General features: G+C 47.8%; 1 protein-coding gene across 5 annotated transcripts in view; it reads right to left on the bottom strand.

Moving 5' to 3' along the window:
* Positions 1-27,206, bottom strand: part of SEZ6L (seizure related 6 homolog like) — a 199,751-nt gene that overhangs the window by 48,458 nt on the left and 124,087 nt on the right. For all 5 annotated transcript variants that reach the window (XM_033837912.2, XM_073790260.1, XM_073790261.1 and 2 more), the window contains exons 3-9: positions 26,829-26,962; positions 24,638-24,830; positions 22,537-22,722; positions 18,795-18,960; positions 15,987-16,153; positions 15,394-15,588; positions 13,449-13,587 (exon numbers count right to left, since the gene is read on the bottom strand). In XM_033837912.2, coding sequence (XP_033693803.1) covers positions 13,449-13,587; positions 15,394-15,588; positions 15,987-16,153; positions 18,795-18,960; positions 22,537-22,722; positions 24,638-24,830; positions 26,829-26,962 — 1,180 coding nt within the window. The remainder of the gene's footprint in view (positions 1-13,448; positions 13,588-15,393; positions 15,589-15,986; positions 16,154-18,794; positions 18,961-22,536; positions 22,723-24,637; positions 24,831-26,828; positions 26,963-27,206) is intronic.

Here is a 27,206-nt window from a genome sequence, read left to right as displayed (position 1 = left end):
GCCAGAAATGCAGCTGTAAGTGCAACAAAACTTTTATAAAACACTTATATTTTTTCTGAAGGCCTTAAAGAAAGACCTGTTTAGAATTCCTTTGTATTCATTTTCTCATCACATCCCCTCAGCCACATGGTGAGGTGGTCCAAGAAAATGTCCTAATCCCATTTCACAGATGAGTAAACTCACGCCAGGAAGGCCCATGTCCCAAGGCCTCTGCGCCTGCACGAAGCCGCACAGCCAGCACCAGGTGCTTCACCGCACTGTGGAATTGCTGAGGGGCCCTTTGGCCCAGTGCTAATTTGGTTTCAATTTAATTTGATAAAATGGCAGGTGGGACAAGAAACCATGTCACCTCCAAGGAGCACAGAGAAAACCAATCTCTTTGACTCCCCAAAAGGACCCATTAAAGCGTAAAAAATGAACAGTTCCTCTCTGTCCTTCCCTATGTCTTTTCCTTCCTTCCTCTCTTCTTTCTCCTCCAGATACTCCCCAAGCGCTTGTCTGTGCCGGGCTCAGACCCAGCCCTCGCCCAGTCCTGGCTGCACATAAGAATCTCTGGGGAGATTTAAAAACTCGCAGTAAGGTCCAGGCTGGACCCCAGGCCAACTGGACCCTCAGCATCTCTGGGGGTGGGTCCTGTGCATCAGTGTTGCTGAAATTCCCGAGGAGGTTGTGCCGGCTGCCAGGACTGAAAGCCACTGCCCTGGAAGCTTCAGTGTGGATGAGACCCCACCTCTGTTCTGCCTTTCTATCCTCCTTTTCCTCCACCTTTTCCCCCCTCCTCGACCAACTCCCCCAAAGAGAAAGAGAAGAAAGAGATCCCCTCACCAGATGTGCCTTTCCTCTGGGACCACCTCACGGGCTGAGCTGCCACATCCCTGGACTGAGCCATCTAAGAATGCGGTGGGCAAAACTTCAGCAAGGTCAACAAGGCATTTCCCACCCAGCACTGCAGACCAGGGGCAAACCCAACAACACTTTTCAGTTGCTTTGCTGAGAAAGCAGAAAGAAATCAGTCCTCAATCACCCTGGTGTTTTTGCTCCATCTTGAGAGGCAGTGCTAAGAGAATGGACTCGGGGTTCAAATCCTAAGTGTGCTGGTTTCTAGCTGGGCGACCTTGAGAAAGTGACTTAACTTCTCTGATCCTCAATGTCCTCACCTGTAAAATGGGGATAATATTTTTGAAAGCTGCAACTAACATAATTAGTGCCAGGAATTCAATTAACATAGCATTGTTTGTCTTTGAAAAAATATATTTCCAATGAACTATACAGCCTGCTCAGGGCAGAGAAGGTGTGGTATCAGGAGATCTCACTGAGGGCTCCTCCTCCACCCCCCCAGCGCTTCTCTGCTCTGTGACTATGAACAAGTCGCTTGCCCAGCCTGGGCCTCAGTTTCCCCAGATGAAAATCTCAGAATCCATGAGTTGTAAAATATATATATATATATATATATATATATATATATATAAACAGTGGCTACAGTTTCCTTCTACTCAGAAGGTTGGACTCCCTACCCCCTCCTTCGATAGTAGTTAAGGGACGGATTTGGGAATTCAAGGATTCAGACACAGGCTGGTGAAGCTTGGGTTTCTCAGACCCAAGGGTGGCCCTTCCCTGACTTTCCTCTGTGGAGATGCCCACATCTCTCCCTCTTTTTGGATATGAGTTTCCCCAAATTTATAAAATTAGTGGGTGGGGGGACCAGAGGCCTTCTTCATTTCAGAACCTCTAAGTCAGGGTGAAAGCGCTGAACTTGAGAGAGTATAATTAAAGCGTAAGTAAATTAGAGCTTAATTAAGGGTGGACTGGGATCTGTTATGTTTGTATGTGTGTGTGTTGTGTGTGTTTGTGTGGTTTGTATGTGTTATGTATGGTGTGCATGTGCATGGTGTGTGTGTGGTCTGTTCGCAGTGTGTGATATCTGTGTTCTGTGTGTTTGTGTGTGGTGTGTATGATGTAAGTGGTGTGTGTGTGGTATGTGTGATGTGTGTGGCGTGTGTGATGTGTATGGTGTGTGTGTGATATGTGAGTACGCGCGCACACACACACACACACGTGTGCAGAGGGAGGTGGGCCCGGGACTCTGCATCACTGAAGGAAGATGTTCCACGCTGTCGCCAAGCAGGAGTGACAGCTGCTGGACATGCGTTTCCTGTCACTTCGAATCCCCATCATGACGCGTAGTCTTGAAGGCATCACCTCGTGCAGCCTGGTGTGGCTCGTCTGAGCTGCCAAAACACTCCCTGTTCGACAGAGGGCAGTCTCAGGGAGTGGTAGGAACTGTCCTCCAGGAAAAAAACGAACCGTTTGGAACCTCGAGGGCTCACCTGAGCTCACCCCGGAGGCACAAGATGGGCGTGCAGGGGTTCCCCAGGCCGGGCCACACATCATAGGACCACGCCCAGGGCCTCTGCTGCCACCCGGCTGCCTGATCCCTCCCTCCACCCTCCGCCTATTGCCAGCGTCTGCTGTCTAAACCACAGGTCTGACCGTGTCACTGGCCTGCTCAGAATCTCCAGGGAGGCTGGCTGCCATCAGGACAATGTGGTCCCACTACGTGAGGTGAGGCGAGGCTGGGAGGTGATGCAGGACGTGGGCTCAGTGTCAGACAGCCAGGTCCAAACCTGGCAGCCACTGAGCCCTCCGAGCATCTGTGTCCTCAGCTATGACATGGGGAACATCATCGTGTGAACTCATCAGTTGTTTACAGAATTAAGTAAGTTGATGGAGGTGATGCACTCAGAAGAGTTTGGCACGCAGTGAGTTACTGTTATCTCCAGGCCTCGGATAACCTAACGCAACACCAGGCGCGTGGTGGTGGATCCTCACTAAGCACTTGCTGGAGAGTAAGTGCTGGGGCCACTGTACGTCAGGTAGTTACCAGACAAGCAGCCGCAGCTCCCAGGATGTCGGATCTAATTGCATCCGAATGCCGTGGGCTCCTAGGTGTGCACCAGCAAAGCAGGGGCCTGGCTCGAGACAGGGGGTGGTCCCCTCCCAGAGCTGCAAACACCAAGGCTGGGAAGAGCCTGGCATGGCTGAGGAGCAGAGAATAGGCATGTGCTGCGGGAGGACCTGTCCTGGAGCTTGTGTTTCCAAGTTACCACTGACCACAACAATCCCTTGCAAATTGGGAAAGGGGAGTGTTCAATCAGGTGGGGTGCCTGGAGAGCGCCTTAGGATGAAGCCACTTCATCCCTCAGTGTCAAACCAAAACCCCATGGTCAGGGGCAACGTGTGTGTGTGTGTGTGTGTGTGTGTAGTTGTATAATGGAGCTCAATTTGTTCACACGTCATGGAAGGAATTAATCACCCTCATCATCAGAGCTGCCAATTAAAGTATTGAGTGTGTGCACGGTATCAGGCCCTTGCCAAGAGTTCTACCTTCTCAAGAACTCTAAGAGGTGGGTACCACAGTATTATTCTTTTTAAAGATAGGAAACTGAAGCTCAGAGAAGTGAAGTGACTTATCCAAGGTCATACAGCCAATAAGTAGGAGAGTTAGGACCTGAACTCCAGACTTCCTATCACTGGCAAAAAAAAGCCTTTTCCTCTTCCTGAAAAAAACTCAGGATCTTTCCAGAGTGCCTCCCACAAGTAGGAAGCATCAGGTAGAGAAAGAAACATTTTCTGAGCTTTCTTTATGCCAGGCACCAAGCTCTGGGTAGAAATCTTGTCTCCTTCACTTCCTAGCTGTGGGATTGCAGGCAAGTTACTTCACTTCTCTGAGCCTTGGTTTCCTCATCAGTAAAATGGGGATAATGATGGCCACCTCCTAGGGTCAGTTGTGCACAGGGATGTCATTTGGAGCTTTGGACTAGGACCAGGAGACCCGAGCTGTAACCCTTATTCCTCTTTGGCTGAGGTAGCTTGAGTGTGAAAATGATTTCAAAGCTCTGCCCCTCTGTCCATACCCTTTGCAGGGAGGCTTCCAAGCATCCGCCACCAAGAGGTGGAGCTTGTTTCTCCTCCCCTTGAATCTGGTCTGGCCCTTGCGTTGTGACTCGCCATAGGATACGGCAGATGATGCTGAGAAAATTCCTAGTCTAGGCTCACTCAAGAGGCCTTGAATGCTTCTGCTCATGGTTGTGGAACCCTGGCCAGTCGCCACAGGAAGGAGCCCGAGCTAACTGTTGGAGAGTGAGAGACACGTGGAGCAGAGGTGAGCCATCCCAGGCTAGGGCTGCTTAGACTGTCTGACAGCCAGTAAGAAACATGTAAGACAGGCCAGCCACGATTCACGGAGCCACCTACCTAACCCGCAGCTGCCCAAAGACACAGGAGTGAGCCACCTCAGACCAGAATAACCACCTTGCTGATCTGTAGACTCATGAGAAATAATACAACTGAGCTTGGGGTAGTTTGTTACACGGCCATAGCTGACTGATAGAATGGTCTTGGGACAGTCTTTTCCCATCTCTGGGTCACAGTTTCCTCATCTGCAATAGGATGGAATTTGGGCCCTATGAACTGTGCTGTTCCTTCTCAGATTCCCTAGAATGACTCTCAGATTCCCTAGAATGTGTGGCTCTGGGGAAATCCTTCTCCCTCCACTAATGGATTGGAAAGCTTTCATTTCTATTGTGGCCATTTCTCCCATGTTTTCTGTTGGTGTCTGGATATCTGTGCTGCTGGGGGGCTGCCCTCAAGTCTTGACTCTCCCTTCTTGTCTGGCTCTTGAGCTGAGTTCTTTCCACCCAAAGCAGCTATATCTCTGTTTGATGGACGGAAGTGCCTCCGGACAGGCACTTAATTTTTAGGGCTTGGAATTAACTTAGCACAGAACAGGCTGGCAGCAGCTGAAGAGAAATATTCCACAGCTATCAATCATATGGTTACTGGGGTTTGTCATTAGGTTCTTTTATTTCCTGGTTGGAGGACTGTGCTGGGGCCCATAAACGGAGATATTTGGGGCTGTGCCCCACAGTGGAGCTAAGAAAGGCAAGCTGGAGCTTGGCTGAAATTCTGTTCTTCCAGAAACATATGTAGGTGTCCAGGAAATGGGAGAAAGGCACCTCTCTGAGCCTCAATTTCTTTTTCTGTAAGATGGGGCAAGGGATTTCTCCCTTGTGGAGCACCTCATTACCATTTATTGGGTGGTTATAACACCGGCTTTGGCCTCAGAGACCTGTGTTCAAATCCTGACTTGGCCTCTTTCTAGCTGTGTGACCTTGAGCAAGTGACTTCACCTCTCTGAGCCTCAGTTTTCCCATCTGTGAAATGGGGGTAATCATAATGTTATCACATAGGTTTCTTGGTGAAGAGTTAAATGACTTTACATGGGGAAAGCACTTAGTGACTGGCAAACAGTAAGCGCTCAATGAATTTAGACAATGATTTTGATGCTGATGATAACTGCCGTTATCATTCATGTAATAATTCCTGCCAAATGTTTAACCAAAAATCTGGCATATAGTAGGGATGGTTATTTGCCTATTTTATGCCAGAAACCTTACTAAGAACTTTACATATTGTTTAACTAACATACACACTCACCATCTCTCTCTCTCTTTCATTCAACAAATATTTATTGAGCACTTACTGTATGCCAGGCCCTGGGGATAAAGTAAATAAAACATCCCATTGTGAGGCAGGGATCACCACCTTCAGTCATCTGCCTGAGGCCGCAGAGCCAGTAAGAAGTACAGTCAGGCTTTAAAGGCAATTCTTTTTTTGACTCTAGAACCTTCGTGTCTCCTCTGGCATGTGGCATCTTCAAGGCTGGCCCCTGGGCTCGGCTCTTGTGGCCACACTCAGGCTATCTTTCAGGTCCTAACTCTGACTTGCTGTGCGATGCTGGGCAAGTTACCTCCCCTCTCTGGGCACCTCCCAGATCTTCCATTCTAGAATGTCTTCTCCAACCATTCCTTAGTTCTTTTATTCTCCTTTCTATGTTTTACACTTTGAGAGAGCAAGAGCAGGAGAGAAGAGAGATTTAAGAAATGCTTAAGGATGTAAAAGATTCATGCTCGGTTGCATTTTAGGGTAAGCAGCGGACTCCTGATGGAGCTGGGAGGTACATGGTGGGTTAGGGACTAGGCATTTGGGGTGGGAAGAAGGTTTAGCCTGGGGGCTCCTGACTCACCTTATGCACCCACCCCTTCTTATCTGTAATACTGACAATACAAGGCAGAGGGTTCTAATTAATGCTGCAATTCAGGGCATCCACTGGGTGCTTATTGGTCACTATAACACTGCTTGGGTCCTTTGATCACAAGGGCCTCTCGGGGAATGCCATTCCCCCATTACAGTTTGACCAACTGACACTCTTCAGAATCCTGCTTGGATGTCACCCGCTCTGTGACATTTCCACAATGCGCAGAGGTAAATCCAGTGCCCCATACTGCCCCCCCCCCCGCCCCATTCCTCCAGCCACAGCACTTTGCCTGCATCTTGTTCATGGCCCTACTTCCCTTCCTGACCTTTGAGTTGCTGGAGGCCTGGGAGCCTTCCTGCTTCATCACTGAGACATATAGCTGGTGCCCCCAAAGGCTGTTCAAGTCAATGAAAGTAGACGCTACAGTGTGTGCACAAGCCCTGGCTCTGTCCTTCATTAGCTGTGTGACCTGAGGAAGCCGATTCACCTTTCTGTGCTGTCATTTCCAAAACCATAAAGCGGTGATGAGAACAGCTGTCTCATGAGGCTTCCTGGCAATTGCAGTCTTCATTTACGAAGTGCCAACTAGGTGCCAGACCCCACGTGATGTGCGTTGCATACATTATCTCTAAATTTGGGTAATTACCCCTCTGTAATTATCTCTACTCACATTAGCGCTAATTTATGTAATTATTATCTCTGTGTAATAATGTTCACGTTCATTATTGCTCATGGGTATAAACGATGCAGCTCAGGGCCTAGGACACAGTAGGTCTTTCATAAATGATGGCTAATTAGAACCGTTATCCTAACACCCACAGCACCACAGACCTGCCCAGTGGATGAGGGGAAGAAAAGTCCCCTCTCACGTGGCACACTCAGCTGATATCCTCATGACTCAGCAAACATTCCAGCACCTACTATGGGCGACCTACCCAGCTCGGTCAGCAGTGCAAACTCCTTCCCCTTCGCCAACGTGATAAATAACAACTGCAAACACTTAGGCCACGTGAGGGGCCCCGAGGATGGAATTATTTTTACTATCAAACCCAAACTGGTTTACTAAAACTGTCAGCGGAAACCGAGCAAGATAATTTAAACCCAGCAGCTCCTGGGCCTCGTGCATTCTTCGCTGGCGAGACGCTATTTTCACTCCCTCAGTGGGAGGAAGGGGGTGCCGGGCCCAGATGCCGCTCTGCCGAGCGTGAGCCAGGGTTTGCCGGGGAGCCTCGGGCTGGGACCCACGCGTTCAGCTCCCTTCTGCAAAGGCTCAACCCTGCGAGCTCCTAAACCCCTTCCCCTGCTGCCGAGTTTGGGCAAGGCCAGACTTCCTCATGTGGCTTTCAAGGCCCTGCCTGATCCTACTGCTTCCTTGTTGATGCCACGCCTCCTATATCTCTGAGCTCCAGACACACAGGGCTTCCTCTAGCTCCTCTCATGAGCTGGTGAAGAACACAGACCCTGGAGACAGGGCAAGCAGAGCTGGAATCCCAGCCATGTGATCGTAGTCACTGTTCTACTCTATAAGCGTCAGTTTACTCCTCTGTAAAATGGAGATAATACGAGGACCCACTGCATGTGCTTGTTGTGAAGGTGCCTGGGATGTGAATGCCTGGGATGCATTAAACGCTCAGCATATATTCCATATTACAGACAAATAACAAGAGAGTCACGCTTTCCTGCTTCTGGACCTTAGCACATGCTGTTCCTTTTGGCTGGAACACTGTTCCCTCCAACTTTGCTCATCTTCTATCTGTCCTTTGGTCTCGGTTCAGCATAGATCAGGGTTTTTCTGCTTTAGCACTATTGACATTTGGGGTCCGCTAATTCCTCGGTGGGGGCAGCTCTGTGCATTGCAGGATGTTTAGCAGCATCCCTGGACTCTCCCCACTAGAAGCCAGTAGCATCTCCCCCCTCCCAACACATACCAATTATGACAACCAGAAATGCCTCCAGACATTGCTAAGTGTCCCGGGGCAGGGGGTGGTGCAAAATCATCCCTGGTTGAGAACCGCCCACTTAGAAAAGTTGCTTTCTCAGGAAAGCTTTTTCTCCAGGTCCTGCTAATTTACTTATTTGGCTGCATTGGGTCTTCGTTGCTACTTGCCAGCTTGTGGGGGCTACTCTTCGTTGCGGTGCGCAGGCTTCTCATTGCAGTGGCTTCTCTTGTCACAGAGCACGGGCTCTGGGTGTGCGGGCTTCAGTAGTTGTGGCTCACGGGCTCTAGAGCGCAGGCTCAGTAATTGTGGCACATGGGCTTAGTTGCGCCGCGGCATATGGGATCTTCCCGGCCCAGGGCTCGAACCTGTGTCCCCTGCATTGGCAGGCAGATTCTTAACCACTGCGCCACCAGGGAAGCCCCCTGCTAATTTAGATAAGGGTGTTGAGGGACATCTCAGAGGAGGCAATATGGGAGCAGAGACCTGCAGGAAGCTAGGGAGTGAGCTATATGGATATTCAGGGCAGAGCATTCCAGGGCGGGGTGGCGGTGGGGTGGTAGGAGACAGCCAGTGCAAAGGCCCTGAGGTATGTTTACAGAACAGCAAGGAGGCCAGTGCGGCCAAAAGGAGAGACCAAGGAGGAGAGTGGAAAGAAGTGAAGCAGGAGCCGTAACCAGGGTCAGATCACATAGGGCTTTTGTAAGAACTTCAGCTTTTACTCTGAATAGAATGAGGAGCTATTGCAGGGTTTGAGGCAGAGCATGATGTGATCACCCAGGGAGGGTGCTGGGTTAAAAACAGCCCCCAAAGGGACAAAAGCAGGAGCAGGGAGAAAACTGAGGACGAGACAGCGGGGGCTTAGACCACAGTGGTGGTGGCAGTGGGGGTGTCAGAGATGCTTCAACTCCAGGCAGATTGAAGTCTTGAGTAGAATCAACGGGATGTACTGAGGCCCTGGGTACAGGTGTAGGAGAACGGGAAGAATCCTGTTCACAGGGAGTGTGCTGGAGCCGGTGGCTCCTACTGGGCCATGTGCGCTGACTGTTAACTGTCCAGGCATTTGGTGACCCTGTTGGCTTTGTGTTGGTTGCTTAATATTGGCCACAGTGGGAGTATTTACACCATGGAAATTGGCAAATGTTGCAAATCAGGAAGTTGCTCCCCACCCCACTTGTCAAGAAAAGCCGTTGTGGAATGCTGACCAGTGTCCTCCTGCTCTAGAATAACTCCGCATCTTTTGGGTCTGAGCAGCAGGCAGGATGGGTGACTCCTTTCTGAGATGGGAAGATGAGGCGAAATAGGTTTGGAGAAAGAGAATCAAGGGTTTAAGTTTGGGGACACGTCGTTGGAGATGCCTCTTAGACATCCAAGTAAGAGGTAAGAAGGCAGGTGGAATAAGTTGAATATAATAGTTGCATCTTCCTTCTAGGAGAACTTTGAGGAGTAAATTAATTAACATTTGGAAAGAACCTTGCAAACGGTGAGTGCTCAATGATGAAAATGGCTTTCTTTATCACCTCCATGAGAAAGGATCTAGACTTGTGGTCCCTCAAGTCTGAATCTGACCAGCAGATACTTTTTGGAGGGGAGGGGGCATTATTTTAACAAATTGAATTTATGTTAGAGAAACGCAAATCAAAACTACAATGAGGGACTTCCCTGATGGCACAGTGGTTAACAGTCTGCCTTCCAATGCAGGGGACATGGGTTCAAGCCCTGGTCGGGGAAGATCCCACATGCCGTGGAGCAACTAAGCCTGTGTGCCACAACTACTGAGCCTGCGCTCTAGAGCCCATGAGCACAGCTACGGAGCCCACATGCCATGACTACTGAAGCCCGCGCACCTAGAGCCCGTGCTCCACAGCAAGAGAAGCCACCACAACAAGAAGCCCGCACGCAGCAACGAAGAGTAGCCCCCGCTCACCGCAACTAGAGAAAGCCCTCGCGCAGCAACAAAGACCCAATGCAGCCAAAAAAGAAACTAAAAAAAAACTACAATGAGTTACCACCTCACACCGGTCAGAATGGCCATCATTAAAAAATCTACAAATAACAAACGCTGGAGAGGATGTGGAGAAAAGGGAACCCTCCTACACTATTGGTGGGAGTGTAAATTGGTGCAGCCACTATGGAGAACAGTATGGAGGTTCCTCAAAAAAAACTAAAAATAGAGTTGCCATATGATCCAGCAATCCTACTCCTGGGCATATATCCAGACAAAACTCTAATTCGAAAAGATATGTGCACCCCTATGTTCATAGCCGCACTATTCACAATAGCCAAGACATGGAAGCAACCTAAACGTCTATCAACAGATGAATGGATAAAGAAGATGTGGTGTGTGTGTGTGTGTGTGTGTGTGTGTATATATACACACACACACACACACACACACACACATACACAGAGTATACTACTCAGCCATAAAAAAGAATGAAATAATGCCATTTGCAGCGACATGGATGGACCTAGAGATTTTCATACTGAGTGAAGTAAGTCAGAAAGAGAATGACAAATACCATATATCACTTATATGTGGAATCTAAAATATGACACAAATGAACTTATCTATGAAACAAAACCAGACTCATAGACATAGAGAACAGACTTGTGGTTGCCAAGGGGGAGGGGGATAGAGGAAGGGAAGGATTGAGAGTTTGGGATTAACAGATGCAAACTATTATATAGAGAGAATGGATAAACAACAAGGTCCTACTGTATAGCACAGGAAACTATATTCAATATCCTGTGATAAACTGTAACGGAAAAGAATATGGAAAAGAATGTATATATGGTGGCATATACACATATATGTATATATAACATATATGTGCATATATAGGTACATATGTGTATATATACACATATACATGTACACATATACATATGTATACATACATATACATGTATATGTGTATATATATATATATGTATATATAACAATCACTTTGCTGTATGCCAGAAACTAACACAACATTGTAAATCAACTATACTTTAATAAAATAAACTTTTTAAAAATTTGAATTTACATGATGTTAGGTGGGGATGTAGTTCCCACTTCAACACAGTTCCCCCAGCTCTACATTATCTCACACAGCCCCACTTCCCATTTTATGATACTTGCCTGACCTTGCAGGAGTCAGCGTTTGCATCCTCTCTGTTCAAGGCAACCCGTCCCTTTGGAGAGAAGGAGTGTGAGGCCCAGAGAGGCTGGGTGACGGGTCCAGAGCTGCTCAGGGACCACTGTCAGGGCACAGAGGAGGGAGCCCAGGGGTCCTCCCTCCTAGCCAGCACTCACTTCTAGAGTTGCCAAGATGATCAGAAGAAAGCGCCCCCTGCAAGGCTTCCTTTTCTGACGCTAACGCTGCTGGTGGCCTGGCTTTGGGGAAGTATTTCTGCTTAAATGCTCCAGTTTCCTGGATGGGCTGCTGCATCGTGCGCTTTGTAGTGGAAATAAAACCCCATCCCATGTTGAGATGAAGGTTAATTGAATATTTGATGCCTGGAGGGGATGAAAGCAGGGTTCCCATTTTCCTGTTTCCTCTTTCAAGCCTCTGACACCAAGGGGAGATGTGGGTCAGTCTTGGTGAAGCAAAACCACCCGTAAGGGATGCATGCTGTGAGGAGAGGATGCTGAGCTGGGCAGAAGGGAGGGGACCACAGACCATGTCTTGGGGCATGGAGCTGGAGGACCTTCAGCAGAAGCCAGGATATCAGGAGTTGATTTCCTCTTCTCCTGGCTGAAGACTGAGGTGGTTTGCCCAGCAACTTCTGGTGGCGGGGTGCTCATCAACTGGGACCATAAATTTATATTTGTCATGAGGGCAGTGGGGAGCCATGGAAGGCTTCCTGGAGGAAGGAGCTTTAGAATGGGGTTTCCTATCACCAGAAAACTACTAGAGCTCATCAATGAATTCAGTAAAGTTGCAGGATATGAAATTAGTATGCAGAAATCTGTTGCATTTCTATACACTAACAACAGAATATCAGGAAGAGAAATTAAAGAAACAATCCCATTTACCATTGCATCAAAAAGAATAAAATACCTAGAAATCAACCTACCTAAGGAGGCAAAATATCTGTAGTCAGAAAACTATAAGCCATTGATGAAAGAAATTGAAGATGACACAAACAGATGGAAAGATATACTGTGTTCTTGGATTGGAAGAATCAATATTGTTAAAATGACTATACTACCCAAGGCAATTACATATTCAATGCAATCCCTATCAAATTACCAATGGCATTTTTCACAGAACTGGAACAAAAAATTTTTAAATTTGTGTGGAAACACAAAAAACCCCGAAGAGCCAAAACAATCTTAAGAAAGAAAAATGGAGCTAGAGGGATCACAATTCCTGACTTCAAACTATACTACAAAGCTACAGTAATCAAAACAGTAGGGTGCTGGCACAAAATCTTGCAAATAATTTCCCTCTCGCCAGGCTCCTCTGCAAAGCCAAGCAGCACCCAAGTCATGCTTCCCACACAAGTGGGTTTCTACTTCAGGCTTGAGGGGAGAGCTGACCCCTAGGCTGCATCCAGAGAGGCTCTTCCAAACTTGCCATCCCCTCACTGTCCCAGCCACGTGTCTGGATCTGCTGGACAGCCCTTTCTTCTGCTTTTCTAGCCACCACTGTGTGTCTCTGTCCCCTTCTCCTGATTCCTGGGGAGTTAGGGAAAGTTCTGGATGGAGCATCTAATAGGTACCCCCACTGAATATTGGAAACAGCCACATAGCCAGGTAAGTCCATTCATGACAGCATTTCTTCATTCAGCAATCATTTTCTGAGCATCTACTATGTGTCAGGCTCTGTGTTAGACCCTGAAACAGAGATAAATCAGACCAGGTCCTGACTGCAAGGACCTTCTGGTCTAGTTGAGAGAGATAGATAGGAAAATAAACTACTATGGTACAGAGTGTACATGTTATATTTCCCTCCTCCTCCTGACCATACTAGCCATTCGGTCCTCTGAAAATGCTGTGCCTGCTCTTATCACAGGGCCTCTGCATACTCTGTTCCTTCTTGGATGAATTCACTCCAATTCATCCTTTAGTTCTGAGCTTTGTCAGATCCTCAGGGAAGGCTTTTCTGACCTTCCTCTTTATATCAAGTCCCCGTTATAGAATCTCATGGCATCAGGCACCTTTCCTTACAGTGCTTAACAAAGCTACATCGCTGCAATTCCTCACTTAGTGCCTGTTTCCTTAGACAACTGACTTTCCTGAGGACAGGAACTCCTTCTGGGTGTGTATGATGTTGTCACTTCCTCACCATAAGGACACCAGTTCTTTGCACAGTCCCTGACACGCAGTAGATGCTTAATTAATATTGGTTGAAATAATAAAGCAGGAGCAATTTCTTCCCCAACTGGCTGGCCTGGGGGGTCCACCCATCATAAACACTCACAATTGGATATCTAAGAAGATCCGTTTCTCCTCCCCTACGTGGATCTTCCAGACACAATCTTCACCTTCCACGTAGGGCTCTGGCCAGTTTGGGGACAGCACCACCCCGGCCACGGCAGAGAGCTCCCCACCACACATGGCTGTAAAGACACAGACACACACACACACATTACTCATAAGGAAGCAGATCTGGTGTAACAGTTAAGAGTGAGGTCTATGAAGTCAGACAGTCCATACATGTGTGCGGAATGATTAAATTAGGACTGGCCACCTGCCTCCTTTAGCTGAAATTTGGCAAAGGTGGGGCAAGGACATCGTACTGTGGGTTCTGCACCCATGGATTCAACCGACAGGGGATCATAAATATTTGAAAAAAAAATTCCAGAAAGTTTCAAAAAGCAAAACTTGAATTTGCCACTCACCGGCAACTATTCACATAGCGTTAACATTGCATTTAGGACATTCCCATAGCAGTTGCATTGTATTTACAACTATTTACACAGTATTTACACTGTATTAGGAATTATAAGTAATCTAGAGATGATTTAAAATATATGAGAGGATGTGCCCTTTTATATAACGGGCTTGAACATCCACGGATTTTGGTATTGGGGGCGTGGGGGGGTGTGCCTTGGAACCCGTGCCCTGTGGATACTGAAGGATGACTGTAGTTCTTTCAGGACGAACGACAGAGTTCAAAGTTTCAAGTGCATCCTTAATAGCCCTCCCCTTGAGTAGGGTGAATAGTAACTAGAGATGGTACATTCTAGTCAGATGGACCTGGGTTCGAGTCTTGCCTCTGCCACCAAAGGCTCTGTGACAAGGCATGTAATAAGTTCCTGGAGCCTCAGATGCCTCCCTCTGTAGAGCAGGGAGAAACACCAGTGCTGACTTCACTGGGTTATTCTGAGGCTTAAGTGAGCTCATGGATGTCAAACACAGCACAACGCCTGGCACAAGGTAAGCGTTCAGTAATTCTTAACGTTACTGTGGAACGCCCTGGCTCTGAACTGGAAGCGGAGATGTGGCCGCACCTGGCACCTGGCCCTTGAAATTTCACTCTGTGTTTACTGCTTTGGAAAATTCTCAGTGTGGCAGAGGCCAAAGCACCAATAAATTCCACTCTGTTAAACCAGCACATTTAATACAGGGATCAATCCCTCGCCACGGCAAGGCTGTGATTTCACGCCAACCACCATCCAGGTGGCGGCTGCCGGGAGCCAGGGCTCTGTTCATTACTCCACATTCCCCACATGGGTCCAGGCTCGGGGTGGCTCAGTGGCCTTGAACATGGAGAAACAGGGGAGGGCAGGGCACTGGGAGTCCCCGTAGATGAGGATTCCACACGGCTGACATTGTCCAAAGGGGCTCAGGGCACAGGTCTCTGAGAACAGAGAGACTTGAGTTCCATTCCCACCTCTGCCAATTACCCTCAGTGTGTTCTGAAGCATGTCACGTCACAGCTTGTTTCCTCAGCTGTACACGGAATCAATAATAATATGCACCTCACAGGGTTGTAGCGAGGATTAAATCAGATAAGGCACAGAGTGCCTGCACAGTTTTTGTGCAGTGCCTGCACAAAAACACAGTTTTTTGCACTCCTATTAACAACTGTTATCATTATCATTAATTAGACTCAGGGCTGCCATGTGCTGTTGGGCAGGCTGTGCACTGCACATGTCTGCATAGCACAGGTAGGAGCTGAAATCCATGCAGCGATCTTCTCACCAAGCTGTGCATGATGGGGTCTTGTGCCTGGAGGAAGAGGCAACTTTTCAATTTTACCCATTTTGTGATTTTCTCAAGGACCAGCAGCAAACCTGACCCAAAGGAGGGTGAGCTCCAGAAAGGATTCTACTCCTAAAATCGGTATATAAGCTGGGCCTTTCATCTGAAGGGGTGGAGGGCTCTGGGGTGCCCTGGGAGGAGGGCTGTGACCCACTCACCTCTGCACAGGGGCTCCGTGTCGTTCCAGTATGGGTCCCGCACGTTGATACACTCAATGATGGCCGGGCCCTGCTCCAGGGAGTGGCCGGGGTCGCAGGTAAACTCCACTATGGTCCCGATGTTATAGGTCGGGTCAGACGTGGTGAAGTTCCCATTCTGAATGTAGGGCTCATAGCAGTGGCCTTTCTCAAAGGCTGGGGCCAGGACACAAAAGAGGGCAGCCGCTCAAATGAGTCAGGGGTGGCTCACAGGGCTGTGTCTCAGAAGCAGGGGCCCCTCCTGCTGTTCAGGGAAGCCCCAAGGGAAACGGGTACCAGACCCCACATTCCAGTTCCCACTGACCTGCTGAGGGCCCTTAGGCCATTCACTTGGCTTCTCGGGCCTCATTATTTCTTATCTAAAATGGGAACAAGAACCTCTGCTCTCCCAATCCTGCAGAGGCGGCCTTTGGAAGTCCAAGAGTCACTCTAGCTACGGCTTCTCCCCAATCCTTTGCAGGTCAGATTTCTACCTCCCATGACCCGGCCCCGCCATGCTTCCCCTGCTCCCATGCTGCCACCCTAGGAGACGGGGCAGCCTCCGGGACCCTCACCCTCGAACCGGATGTTGAAGGCTGAGGCCACCCGCCCCTGGTCAGACGTGAATTCGATGCAGATGGTGTGGCCATCACTCAGCAGGCCCTCAAAGGGGACATTCTCGGTTTGGAGGGAGTCGTAGAGAAGAGTGGATTTGTTGGTCAGCCCACTGTAGACCATCATCCTGGCAGTGGGGAAGGAGACAAGAGCCAATATGAGGTCTTCTCGGGCCGCTGATACACAGCAGTGGGAGGTGTGTGCTGTGACCACCCACTCCGCGGCCTCAATCCCAGACTCACATCCCGATTTCACCCCATACTCGCCCGCGCACTCTGCTTCATCTATTCGAATTTGTCTCCCTTTCTGTACAATGCTTGTCCCAGACTCATGGATAGACTCTGAGCTCTTAAGGAAAGTGCTGGGTGTGATGTAATGACCAGATGAATTAATAGATACTGATTATTATTACTAATTGAGAAGCTGGGATGATTGGGCTAATATCATTCCTGAAACACTGATATATATATAATCAGACAGAGTTCCGACTTTAACTTCTGAGCTGAGTGACTTTGGACAAAAACACTGCACCCCACTGAGCCTCTGTTTCATCTGTAAAATGGGTACAAGCACACCTACACCAGAGTGTGGGGATTAGAGACCATGGATATAAAGTGCGCAGGACAGAGTCGGTATGCAAGTCAAATGACCAAGCATTGGACCCCTACTACACTCTGTCACCGATTTTTATCTCCTAAGACCACCGTGCCTGCAGTCAGGAGTCCCAATTTTTAGTCCCCAGTTCCCTACCCACTGAGCTTTCTCTAGTTGCGGTGAGCAGGGGCTACTCTTCATTGTGGTGCGCGGGCTTCTCATTGCAGTGGCTTCTCTTGTTGCGGAGCACAGGCTCTAGGTGTGCGGGCTTCAGTAGTTGTGGCTCGTGGGTTCTAGAGCGCAGGCTCAGTAGTTGTGGCGCATGTGCTTAGTTGCTCCTCAAGGCTCTTACCATTTCTCTGCACTTGTGTTCCTTGTCCTGCAGGCTTTCTCTGGAGCGCCCCAGCTACTGGCACAGGTGACAGGCCAGTGTGTCAGGGAATTAACAAACTCTGAGAGCAGCCATCATCTAACTGATGGGAGATGAGGGACAATGATCTCTGCTCTCTCGCTGCTAGGAATGGGGAAGTTAGTGTGTGTGTCTACACTGGCTCCCAGAGTTCCCAGGTGGAAGAGAATTTCTTTTTTTTTATAAATTTATTTATTTTTGGCTGCGTTGGGTCTTCATTGCTGCATGGGCTTTCTCTAGTTGTGATGAGCGGGGCCTACTCTTTGTTGTGGTGAGTGGGCTTCTCATTATGGTGGCTTCTCTTGTTGCAGAGCACAGTCTCTAGGTGTGCGGCCTTCAGTAGTTGCAGCGCGTGGGCTCAGCAGTTGTGGCTCGCGGGCTCTAGAGCGCAGGCTCAGCAGTTGGGGTGCACGTGCTTAGTTGCTCTGTGGCATGTGGGATCTTCCCGGACCAGGGCTCGACCCCATGTCCCCTGCACTGGCAGGCGGATTCTTAGCCACTGTGCCACCAGGGAAGCCCCACACCTTGTACTTTAAAGTAGTGATTTATTGATATGGAGTTGTTCAGGATAAAGCTGGATGACTTGGAAGGAAGTAGCCTCCAGAGTTGGGTAACTTATTCAGTTTTCTGGTATTTTCTCTCAGAATCCTTTCCTAGAGGTTAATGGTCTAGATTTGAAGCTTCAAAGAAGCCAGGACACTATATAATTCTAAGATCAACATCGGACAATTCCAGAATTCTAAGGTGCCGACACTCTGTCGGTGCCCTACCCACATCCCCATAGCACTCTTTCCTTACCCATTTTCGGCTGGCTTCCAGAGTCTCTGAGAATCAGCCAGCTCCAAGGGTGGCAGGCAGTGTTGGGGAGTCAGTGTGTCCAGGAGCACGCCTCCTCCAACATGGATGGTGGGGGTGGATAAATACCCAGCTCCCTCACCCTCCGATAGGAACGCTCTGAGTCCTGCTCAACGCAGCTTCCTGGAGGCCCGCAGTAGATAGAGACCCAGTTGTCTCTGCAGTCACCTGCCTACTAATACATACTGTATCTACTCCCTTTCCTTCTCTGCTCATTTTCCTGGTGCTAAGATCGGCTCCCAAACAAACCACTTTCTCTCACATCTTTGTCACTCTGTCTGTTTCTAAGGAAACTCAACCTAAGACAGCAAGTCTAAGCAGCTAAGACCCTAATTTTCTAGAACATTCCAGAATATTCTAGAATAAGTTCTCAGAGTTTTCAGATTCTGGATTCTGTGCATATAACTTAGCATCTACAGACATACTCTTGCTTAGATGTTGTCTTGTATCTTCTCTAGTTCCTTCTTGTACATAAGTCTGGTTTTTCCATCTCAACTGCCAGGAACCAATGTTTCCTACTTCTCTCCTGTTCTCCATGGAGGCTAATACATGATTGGGCACAGAGCTGATGCTCAGTAAACACTCCCTCCTTGTTCAACTGCAAAAAGGGATGCGCAGGAGAAGTGATGGGGCAGTTCGAGGTCGGGGAACTGGATTCCCTTCTTGTCTCTCCCCCTACCCTGTTGTGTGACTAGGGTAAGTCCCTTCCCCTCTGTATGTCCTAGTTTCCTTATGTGTAAAAGGAAGAGATCAAAGATGATGGTCTCTAATATCCTTGCCACCCTCCCCAGCTCTTCCTTTCTTGACGTCCATGAGGCAGCATTTTAGTCCTTTCAAGACTCCAAATCCCAAGCCACGTTCTAACACTCTGGGAAGGAATGAGGCTGGCTGGGGACCCTCAGAGTTTTACCTGTCCTTCTCATGCAGTGACAGCTTCTCAAAGTGCAGATGCAGCTTCTGGCCCTCTGGAGCTTCAATTGTCCACACACAGAACTGGCTCCCATTGGTATTTCCAGAGTGACTTGGGGACAGGACGCGGCCGATGGTGGCGTTGTGCACTGCCCCTCCACAAGGGGCTGGGGTCAGAGAGTAGGGGTGGGTGGGCAGTGAGAAGATTGCAGAGAGAGACAGAGAGAGAGAGGAAGTGAGGGTTTCATCCTTCCCCACTCCCCACCCCTTCATGGGAGGAAATAGGCTGGGGAAGAGAGAAACCATGGGAAAAGTCCCATCCTCCTGAGACAGGTTCATCTTGTTTGACAGGTGGTCTAATTCCATGATTAGAACCATTGCCATGTGCGTTCCATGGTGGGGAATGAATGGCTGTGATTTAAGGATTCTTCCATGCGCTGGCTGTGCCCTGATTCCTAATTACAAAATGGTAATTAAGAAGGACATAAATAGGCAGTTCTCAAAAGAAGAAATATACTTTTATTACTCAGTAAGCACTAAAAAAATACAGCCTCACTGGTAATAAAAGAAATGCAAATCTAAACTATATTCTATCTTTATCCACCTAATTGGTCAAGATAAAAAGCAGCAATAAACTGGAAAGCTATCTCCAGTGATGGGAAATGGTCACTCTCATTCAGGAGTGGTTAGATTGCAAGTTGCTGTGGCCTTTCAGGAGGGCAATCTGATGAAAACTCTGGAAAATATGTTCAAACACTCTGACCTAGTAATTAAGGTTCTGGGAATTTACCTTAAGAAAAGATTTAGAGAGTTTCACAAAAATGTATGAATGAGGATGTTCACTGCCAGATTGCCTCTAAGAGCAAAAAACAGAAGGAACATGAATGTCCGTGTACAGATGCTTGGTGAAATAAATGCGTGTCATTCATATAGTTTTGAAGAACCACGTTCTCAAAGAACTTGAGAATATAGGACAATATTCACTGTATTTTACGTGGGAAAAAAGAAGCTAGAAAATGGTCCGCTATATCTATTTCAATGAGCTATATGCAAGGATCAACTGAGACCAGGAATGTAAAAGTGATTTGCTACAGTCTTCAACACTTTCTTGGAATTTTTTTTTTTTTTACCAGAGCCATATATTACTTTTATCATAAAAATTTAATAAATATTAAAAAGTGATTTGTGAACTAGAAAGAGTTATACAAATGTGGGGAGGTAGACTTATTTTTAGGATATTTGGTTTTCATTAAATGTTTGCTGAATGACTGCATGACTAATAAGGACGTGCACTGATGAGAAAGGCAGATAGCTCCCTTCTCTGCTCTGGACTCTGCTGTGACCTACAGCAAAGACACTACCAAGAGGTGTTGTACCGTAGTTCTTTCAGGACCACGGACAGAGCACTGGGACGCAGGCTCTCCAGCTACCTCTCCTGAATCCCCATCCAAAAGTGAAGGTTCAAATCTGGCCAGCGCCACTTATCTGCTGTGGATCTAGGACGAGCCACTGAAGATCTCTGAACCTCTAGGTCACTGTAAAATGTTAATACTAATTCCACCCTCTTTATGGGACTGTGGTGGTTAAGTCAATGCAACACTGCATGTAGAGGGCTTGGCACTGTCCCTGGCACAGAGTAGGTGCTCAAAGTGTAGCCAGCATGACTGCCCCATAGCTCAGGAGCCAAGGAGATGGATACTGTCCCTGGTGGGGGGCGTCGGCCATCTGTCCTCCCCGAGCTGCCACTCATTTGCGGCCTCTCTGCTCCCATTCCTTGCCTTATTAAGCCGACTGATGACTGGTTTCAATTTGCCAGCCGCGGCTCCCCATCCGTCTTTCTTAGCACAAATTGAGGCTTAATTCCTCTCTGATTTCATACATAGATAAAAATTAACGTGAGGGAGGCATGGAGACCAACTTCCCTATGGTTTGAATTTTTTTTCTTTGTTAAAAAAAAAAAAAGAAAAATTCTGAAGGGCCTTGGGGGAACGATACTGCAACAATTAAATCTGAGAATTTATCATCAGCTCTCATTTGCATTTTGAATTCTACTGACTATATGAATGCCTGGAGGGCAGGAGTGATGTTTTCTTATTCCCAGTATTCTCCTTGTACATGACTCATGGCCTGGCACAGAGAAGGTGCTCAGTTAATGTGGGCAGCCTACACTTTCCTGGCCATGGTCAGGACTTTTGAGAATCTAATAGAGATTTGCTCTCTTGATAACTGAGGATGGTCAAGGTTATGGCCACTGGGGCAGACAGAGTGTGGTACAGAGTGCTTCTCAATCTATAATGTGCACATGAACCACAAAAGGAGCATCTTAAATGTAGATTTTGATTCGCTTGGTTTTGTATGGGACTTGGGATTGTGTATTTCTAATAAACTCACTGGCCTGCAGGTTGCACTTTGAACAGTGAAGGTGTAAGGAAAAGAGCTCAGGAGAGAAGGGTTCTGGACTCAGTTCAATTTCTATCTGGTGACTTTGAGGGAGAAACTTCACCTCCATGGGCCTCAGTTTCCTCATCTGTAAAATGGGGATATTGTTCCCACCATGTAGGATTGCTGTGAGGATTTATCAGAGCCCTGGCATATGGACTGGGCTCAAAATATGGCAGCTGTCATATCCAAGGCACAAGCAACGAACAAAAATTACACAAATTAGACTTTGTCAAAATTAAGGGCACTATCAAGAAGTGAAAAGACAACCCACAGAGTGGGAGAAAATATTTTCAAATCATATATCTGGTAAGGGTCTAGTATCCAGAATATATAAAGAACTCCTACAACTCAAGAAAGAGACAAACAACCAAATTTTAAAAATGGGCAAAGGACTTGGATAGACATTTCCCCTAGAAGATATACAAATGGCCAACAAGCGTATGAAAAGATACTAATGTCATTAGCCATTAGGAAAATGCAAATCAAAATCACAGTAAGATACCTTCACACCCACATTATTATATGGCTATAATAATAAAAAGAAGACATCGAAAATAAGTGCTGGTGAGGATGTGGAGAAACTGGTACTTTCATACATGGCTGGTGGGAAAGTAAAACGGTGCAGCCGTTGTGGAAAACAGTTTGACGGTTCCTTCAAAAGTTAAACGTGGTATTGGCATATAACTCGGCAATTCCACTTTGGGGTATATATACCCCAGAGAAATGAAAACATAAAAACCTGCATACAGACATTTATAGCAGCATTATTCCTAATACCCCCAAAGGGGAAACAATTCAAATGTCCACCAACGAATGAACAGATGAAATGTGGCCTATCCATATTATGGAATATTATTCAGTCATGAAAAGGAATGAAGTTCTGACAGACGTTACAACATGGATGGACCCTGAAAACACTATGCTAAGTGAAAGAAGCCGGATACAAAAGGTTACATATTGTACGATCCCATGTACGTGAAATGTCCAGAATAGGCAAATCTATAGAGGCAGAAAGCATACTGGTGGTTGCCAAGGGCTGGGGACAGGGAGAAATGGGGAGTGACTGCTACTGGGTCCAGGGTGTCCTTTTGGGGGTGCTAAAGATAGCGGTGATGGTTGCACAATGTTGTGAATGTACTAAGTGTCACTAATGGTCAATTTTATCATATAACAAAACGTTAAACGGCAGCAGCCACCTGTATTCGGAGGAGTCCCTTCCCTAAGGTCAATGCTAATACCCTGGGGGCTGGCCCCTCCCCTCTTAAGAGGACCATCGTGTTTGGTCTGAGGCTGGCATGTACCTGAGCAGATGGGTTCCTGGCTGCTCCAGTGGGGCTTGGAGGCATTGATGCACGTCAGCGTCTTGGCACCCTGGAGCTCGTAACCCAGGTGGCAGTGGAAGTGGGCTACCCCACCTGAGTGCAGGTCCATCACCATGACATCCCCGTAGTCAGGCCGGCGGGGAAAATTGCAGCTCAGCATGAAGGCTGGGAAGAAATGCAGGGGCAGACAGTCATCTCTCAGAGGCAGAGACAAAGAACATGACCCACATCCTGGGAGTCAATTTTTGCTGAGGAGCAAAGATGAGGCCCCTGAGGCCCCTGGCGTGCTGGAGGAGGGTATTCTCGTGACTCGAGTTGATCACGTGGCGCTGAGACTGCCAGATGAGCGCTTTTTTCTAGGCTCAAAGCTCCCCACCCTGCCTAAGCAGAGACAGCAGGTTTGGGGCGACAAATGTGTTCCCATCTCTCCCTGGAGACAACGGCCTTCTGCTTGAGCACAGGAGGGACAGGATCACCCAGGTAGGTTAGTCTCACCTGCACGAACAGCTTAGGTGTCTGATAAAAATGCAGGCTCTTGGACCAGAGTTAGAATAACCAGTTCTTCAGGAAATGCCCAAGATATGAAAGCTTGGAAACAACCGTCCTGGGAGGTAAGGACTTGGGCTCTGAGGGTGATGAATGTGAGTTTACATTCTCTTACTCCATCACTCAGAAACCGTGTGACCTTGAGAAACTGACACAGTGCCCTGAACTTCACTCTCCTCTCTGTGATCGTCCCTGTTTCACAGGTGGCGGTAAGGATTACATGTGAAATGCCAAAGAAGAGCCTCCTTAGCCCAATGTCTGGTGCACAGAGCTCACGGGATGGGGTGGCAGAAGGGTGTACGTGACCACGTTGAGCTCCTTGAGTTTCATTTTCATAAGAGGGTGCTGAACCCGTCCTAGCTCCACCACTAGACTATGGTCTGACCTCTCCTGCAGCCTAGGATATGTGCATTCCCAGTTCCCATGAGGAGGACTAAATTCAAGCTCATGGCTCAATGAGCTATTTTTTTTCCATTTTTTAATTAACAAAGACAACAGACGGTAGTCTGCATATTGAGAAGGTGTGAGGAAACGGACACTCCTGTATACAGTCACCCATCTGTTTCAGAAACATCCAAGGGGAAATTTTTAAATGAATTGTTTTTCCAGACATTTAGTCAATGTGACGTAAATGTGGATGGCTTTTGACCTCCCAAGGTGTGGCTAAGGGCTCCCCTTCCCCATCTTATACTTGGCAAGTATCCAGGGGGAGCTCCTAGTAAGGGAAGTAACCGGAGATCTTGGGAAACGCCCAGGAGGTGGGGAAAATGGGATGACATTGAAATGAGAGAGAGAAGGAAGAGAGAATGGGGGTGGGAATGAAGAGAGGGAGGGGAGGAAAGAAAGATATGAAGGAAGCAAGAAAAGAGGGAGGAGAAGAGAGGAGAAAGGTGAACAGAAAACAAAAGAGAGGAGACTAGAAACAGACAAAAAAGGAAAGAAAGAAACAGTGGAGAAGAAGAAAAAAGAGAGAAGGACTCCAGTAGCAAAGGCTGTTTCCCAGCAACCCATGGACTCTCATGGGATTTGTGTGTCAGATTCAGGAGACATGAACTTGAACGGGAAAAGGGGGCTTGCTCATCCTTCATTAACCTTTCACTTAACAATGGTATTTCCTTCAATCACAAATGTAGGCAACAATGTGTAACATAGTCACAGAACATGTGACTTTGTCACCAAGAGAAATCATAGATATTTTCATATCAAAATGAGTATCTTGACATATTTCTTATGCTCCTTTGAAATTACAGTAATTATCAGAGCCACTGGGAAATATTATTTAATGTGTTAATCAAGAAGCACAGAGGTTATGATGTCATAGATGAAAACAATATTTTGACAACTGCTATTAAATACGAATGGCTTCCTTTTGAATTGTACATATTTTATGCTCTTAAAAACACAAATCTAAGAAGGGGTTCACAGTGTTACCAAACTGCCAGAGGGGGTCCCTGGCACAAAAAGGGTGAGAATCCTTGGCTCCGGAGAGAAAGGGAGACAAAAGCGACATCTCAACAGCCCCAGCCTGTCTTACCCTGGTAGTGCAGCTGGAAGGTCCCAAGGCCATCGTCCTGGAAGGTCCGGAAGTAGACGGAGATGGTGTTGGTGGGGCTTCGGATCACCTGCCCCTCTACCAGGAGGGTGTGGTTGGCCAGAATGGTCAGGGAGGGGCCGTCCACCCCACGGATGGAAAGCAGCTCCCCCTCGGACAGGTTCACACTCTTCACCTGGAGACAGGTAGGGGTAGACAGAATCTGAGTCGTGTTTGGGACAGGGCATCTGTTAGCCCCCTTATCTGAGTCCCATGAAAGGGGCTTCTGGATGCTGGCAGCCGAGACAGAGTCTTCTGGAGCTGGCAGGTGGGGGCAGGGGTTTGATCAGCTTGTGCCTGAGGTCCCATCTCCAGGGAGACAGAAGGCATTTCACCAGAAGGTAAGCTCCAGGGAGGCAGGAAACTTTCCGTGCTGCTCAGGGTCCCCAGGGCCTAAAATCGTGCCTGGCACGTAGTACGTGCTCAATAATCTTTATGGACTGACTGAATACATTCTTGCCCTTCTGCATAAACCGGTGAGGGGGTGGGGGGCCTCATCTCTAGGGCTTTCTCAGGCCCACTTTCTTATCCTCCTCAATTGTGGCTTCAGTGGCAGAGGCTCCTCAAAGCTCCATGTACTTGGTTTGCCTAGTCCACTTTCCAGGCTTGGGAGAGAAAGAAGGGAGATACTTTACTCGCAGACAAGGATGCTGAACAAATGGAGCGGGGGTGGGGTGGGGACCTTAGTCAGTCCCCAGTTCCCAATATGAGTATTTCTGCTTCTCTTAGTGGGGCCTGGGACCCCAGACCCTTGTCTCTTGTGTAAGCAAGGCAGGCATTACTGACAAGCCTTTCCTCTTTCAGGCCATACACCTTACTCTCTTTTCTCTTTGATGAATGCCTACTCATTCGTCAAAGCCCCACTAAAATTACCCTTCTCCGTGAAACCTTCCCTAACTGCCGAGGAGCTTGCCTGTCTCTCCACTGTGATTCCACAACATCCACTATGAACATCTACTACAGACCATTGGGAGAAGCATCCCAATGTCTTCCACGTGTGTCTATCTCAATCACGAAACAGCAGACTCCTTTAGGGCGGGCACTGCAGCAGTTTTACACATCACCCTGCCCCCCACTGCTGTGACTGGTACAGAGCAGGTGCTAATGAAGGAATTCTACGGTGCCTGATGAAAAGCTCCGTACAGTATTAGACAGAGTGGGTCTGTTCAAGTGGAGGAAGTGCTCATGAAGTGCCAGCATCAGCTGGACTGCAACTTTTCTCCAGGTTAAGTCCATGAACGTTTACGAAGTACCTACCACGTGCCGCGTGCTGTGCTAAGCTCTGGACACGAGTTCTGCCGAGAGGCTTACCTTTCATCCTCCCTATGCAATCAGAAAACCTTCTTAAAGTAAAGTTCTGCTTATGTCATACAACTGACTCTGCTTGAAATCTTCTGGTGGCTTTCTGGCTTCACTTCCACCCTTTCTTCTGTGGGACAGTGAACTGGACAGTTCACCACTTCCTGGCATGTCATCTTACTTCATACCAAAAAGTGCTTCTAAAGATGGGGAGGTCGGTTGGGGATGGCCTGGAACTAGGGTGGGGATAATTGGTAACATGCATTGAGTGCCCGCTGTCTCTCCCTTAGGCTCTGGATGAATGCCCTCTGTGCACTGTCATATTTATTCCTCCCTGAAACTCTGTAAAGCAGCAACATTTTCATCTGTTTTACTGATGGGGAAACTGAGGCTCAGAGAGCTGGAGTCCCTTACCCAAAGTCATATAGCATTAACTGGTAGAGCCGCGACTTAAAACCCAGATGTTTGAGCACTATGCTATCCTGCTTTTCCATTCTTAGTTTGCAGCCAAAAGTTTATGAATCAAATGAGCCACATGGGGCTTCCATGACTATGTGTGTGTTTGATAAGCAGGATATCAAAGGACTTTCCTTTTGGGTGTAATGATTCACAACTTATCAACACATCCCCTTCCCTCCATGTGTGCCAAACTATTTCAGCTGTGCCCTGAGTTAGGAACTCCTATTCATCCACCAAAGCCCAGCTTAAATTGCCCCATTAGGGCAAAGCCAGAACCAAACTGGTTAGGATGATAAAAACAAGCCTGACTCAGACAATCCTTCAGAGACCTCCTGCTGGAAGAGGCAGCCACTGCAGGGCACCTTTATGGGGTTACCTGGAGCTCCACCCCATAGCCAGTGTAGACTGTCACGTTGTACGTGCACTCCAGGAAGTTGTTGAGGGGCAGCGGTGGGTAATCACTGGAGTCGATGTACCCTTCAGGATCGGAGAAACTCACACTGCAGAGAGCTGGAGGAAAGCACTGTCATTAGGACACGGAGAACAGCTCAGATGTCATCTCTCAGATGGGCTGCGGGCTGGAACAGAGCCTCTGGGGACACCTGTGTTCTCCTGTCCCCACTCCTCCCACTGCTGTTCATTCTCCTTCAGCTCCAGAATCAACATGATAATCAAATAGCAGCATCTGACACAGAATGATAACTTACTACATGCTGCTAGGCACCTCATCGGTCTACAGGGGTGACCCTATTCA

Source organism: Tursiops truncatus, chromosome 13 (assembly GCF_011762595.2).
Source record: "Tursiops truncatus isolate mTurTru1 chromosome 13, mTurTru1.mat.Y, whole genome shotgun sequence".
In the NCBI taxonomy this organism is placed as follows: domain Eukaryota; kingdom Metazoa; phylum Chordata; class Mammalia; order Artiodactyla; family Delphinidae; genus Tursiops; species Tursiops truncatus.
Note: the sequence above shows the minus strand (reverse complement) of the source record. Positions and strands in the feature narration are given on the sequence as shown.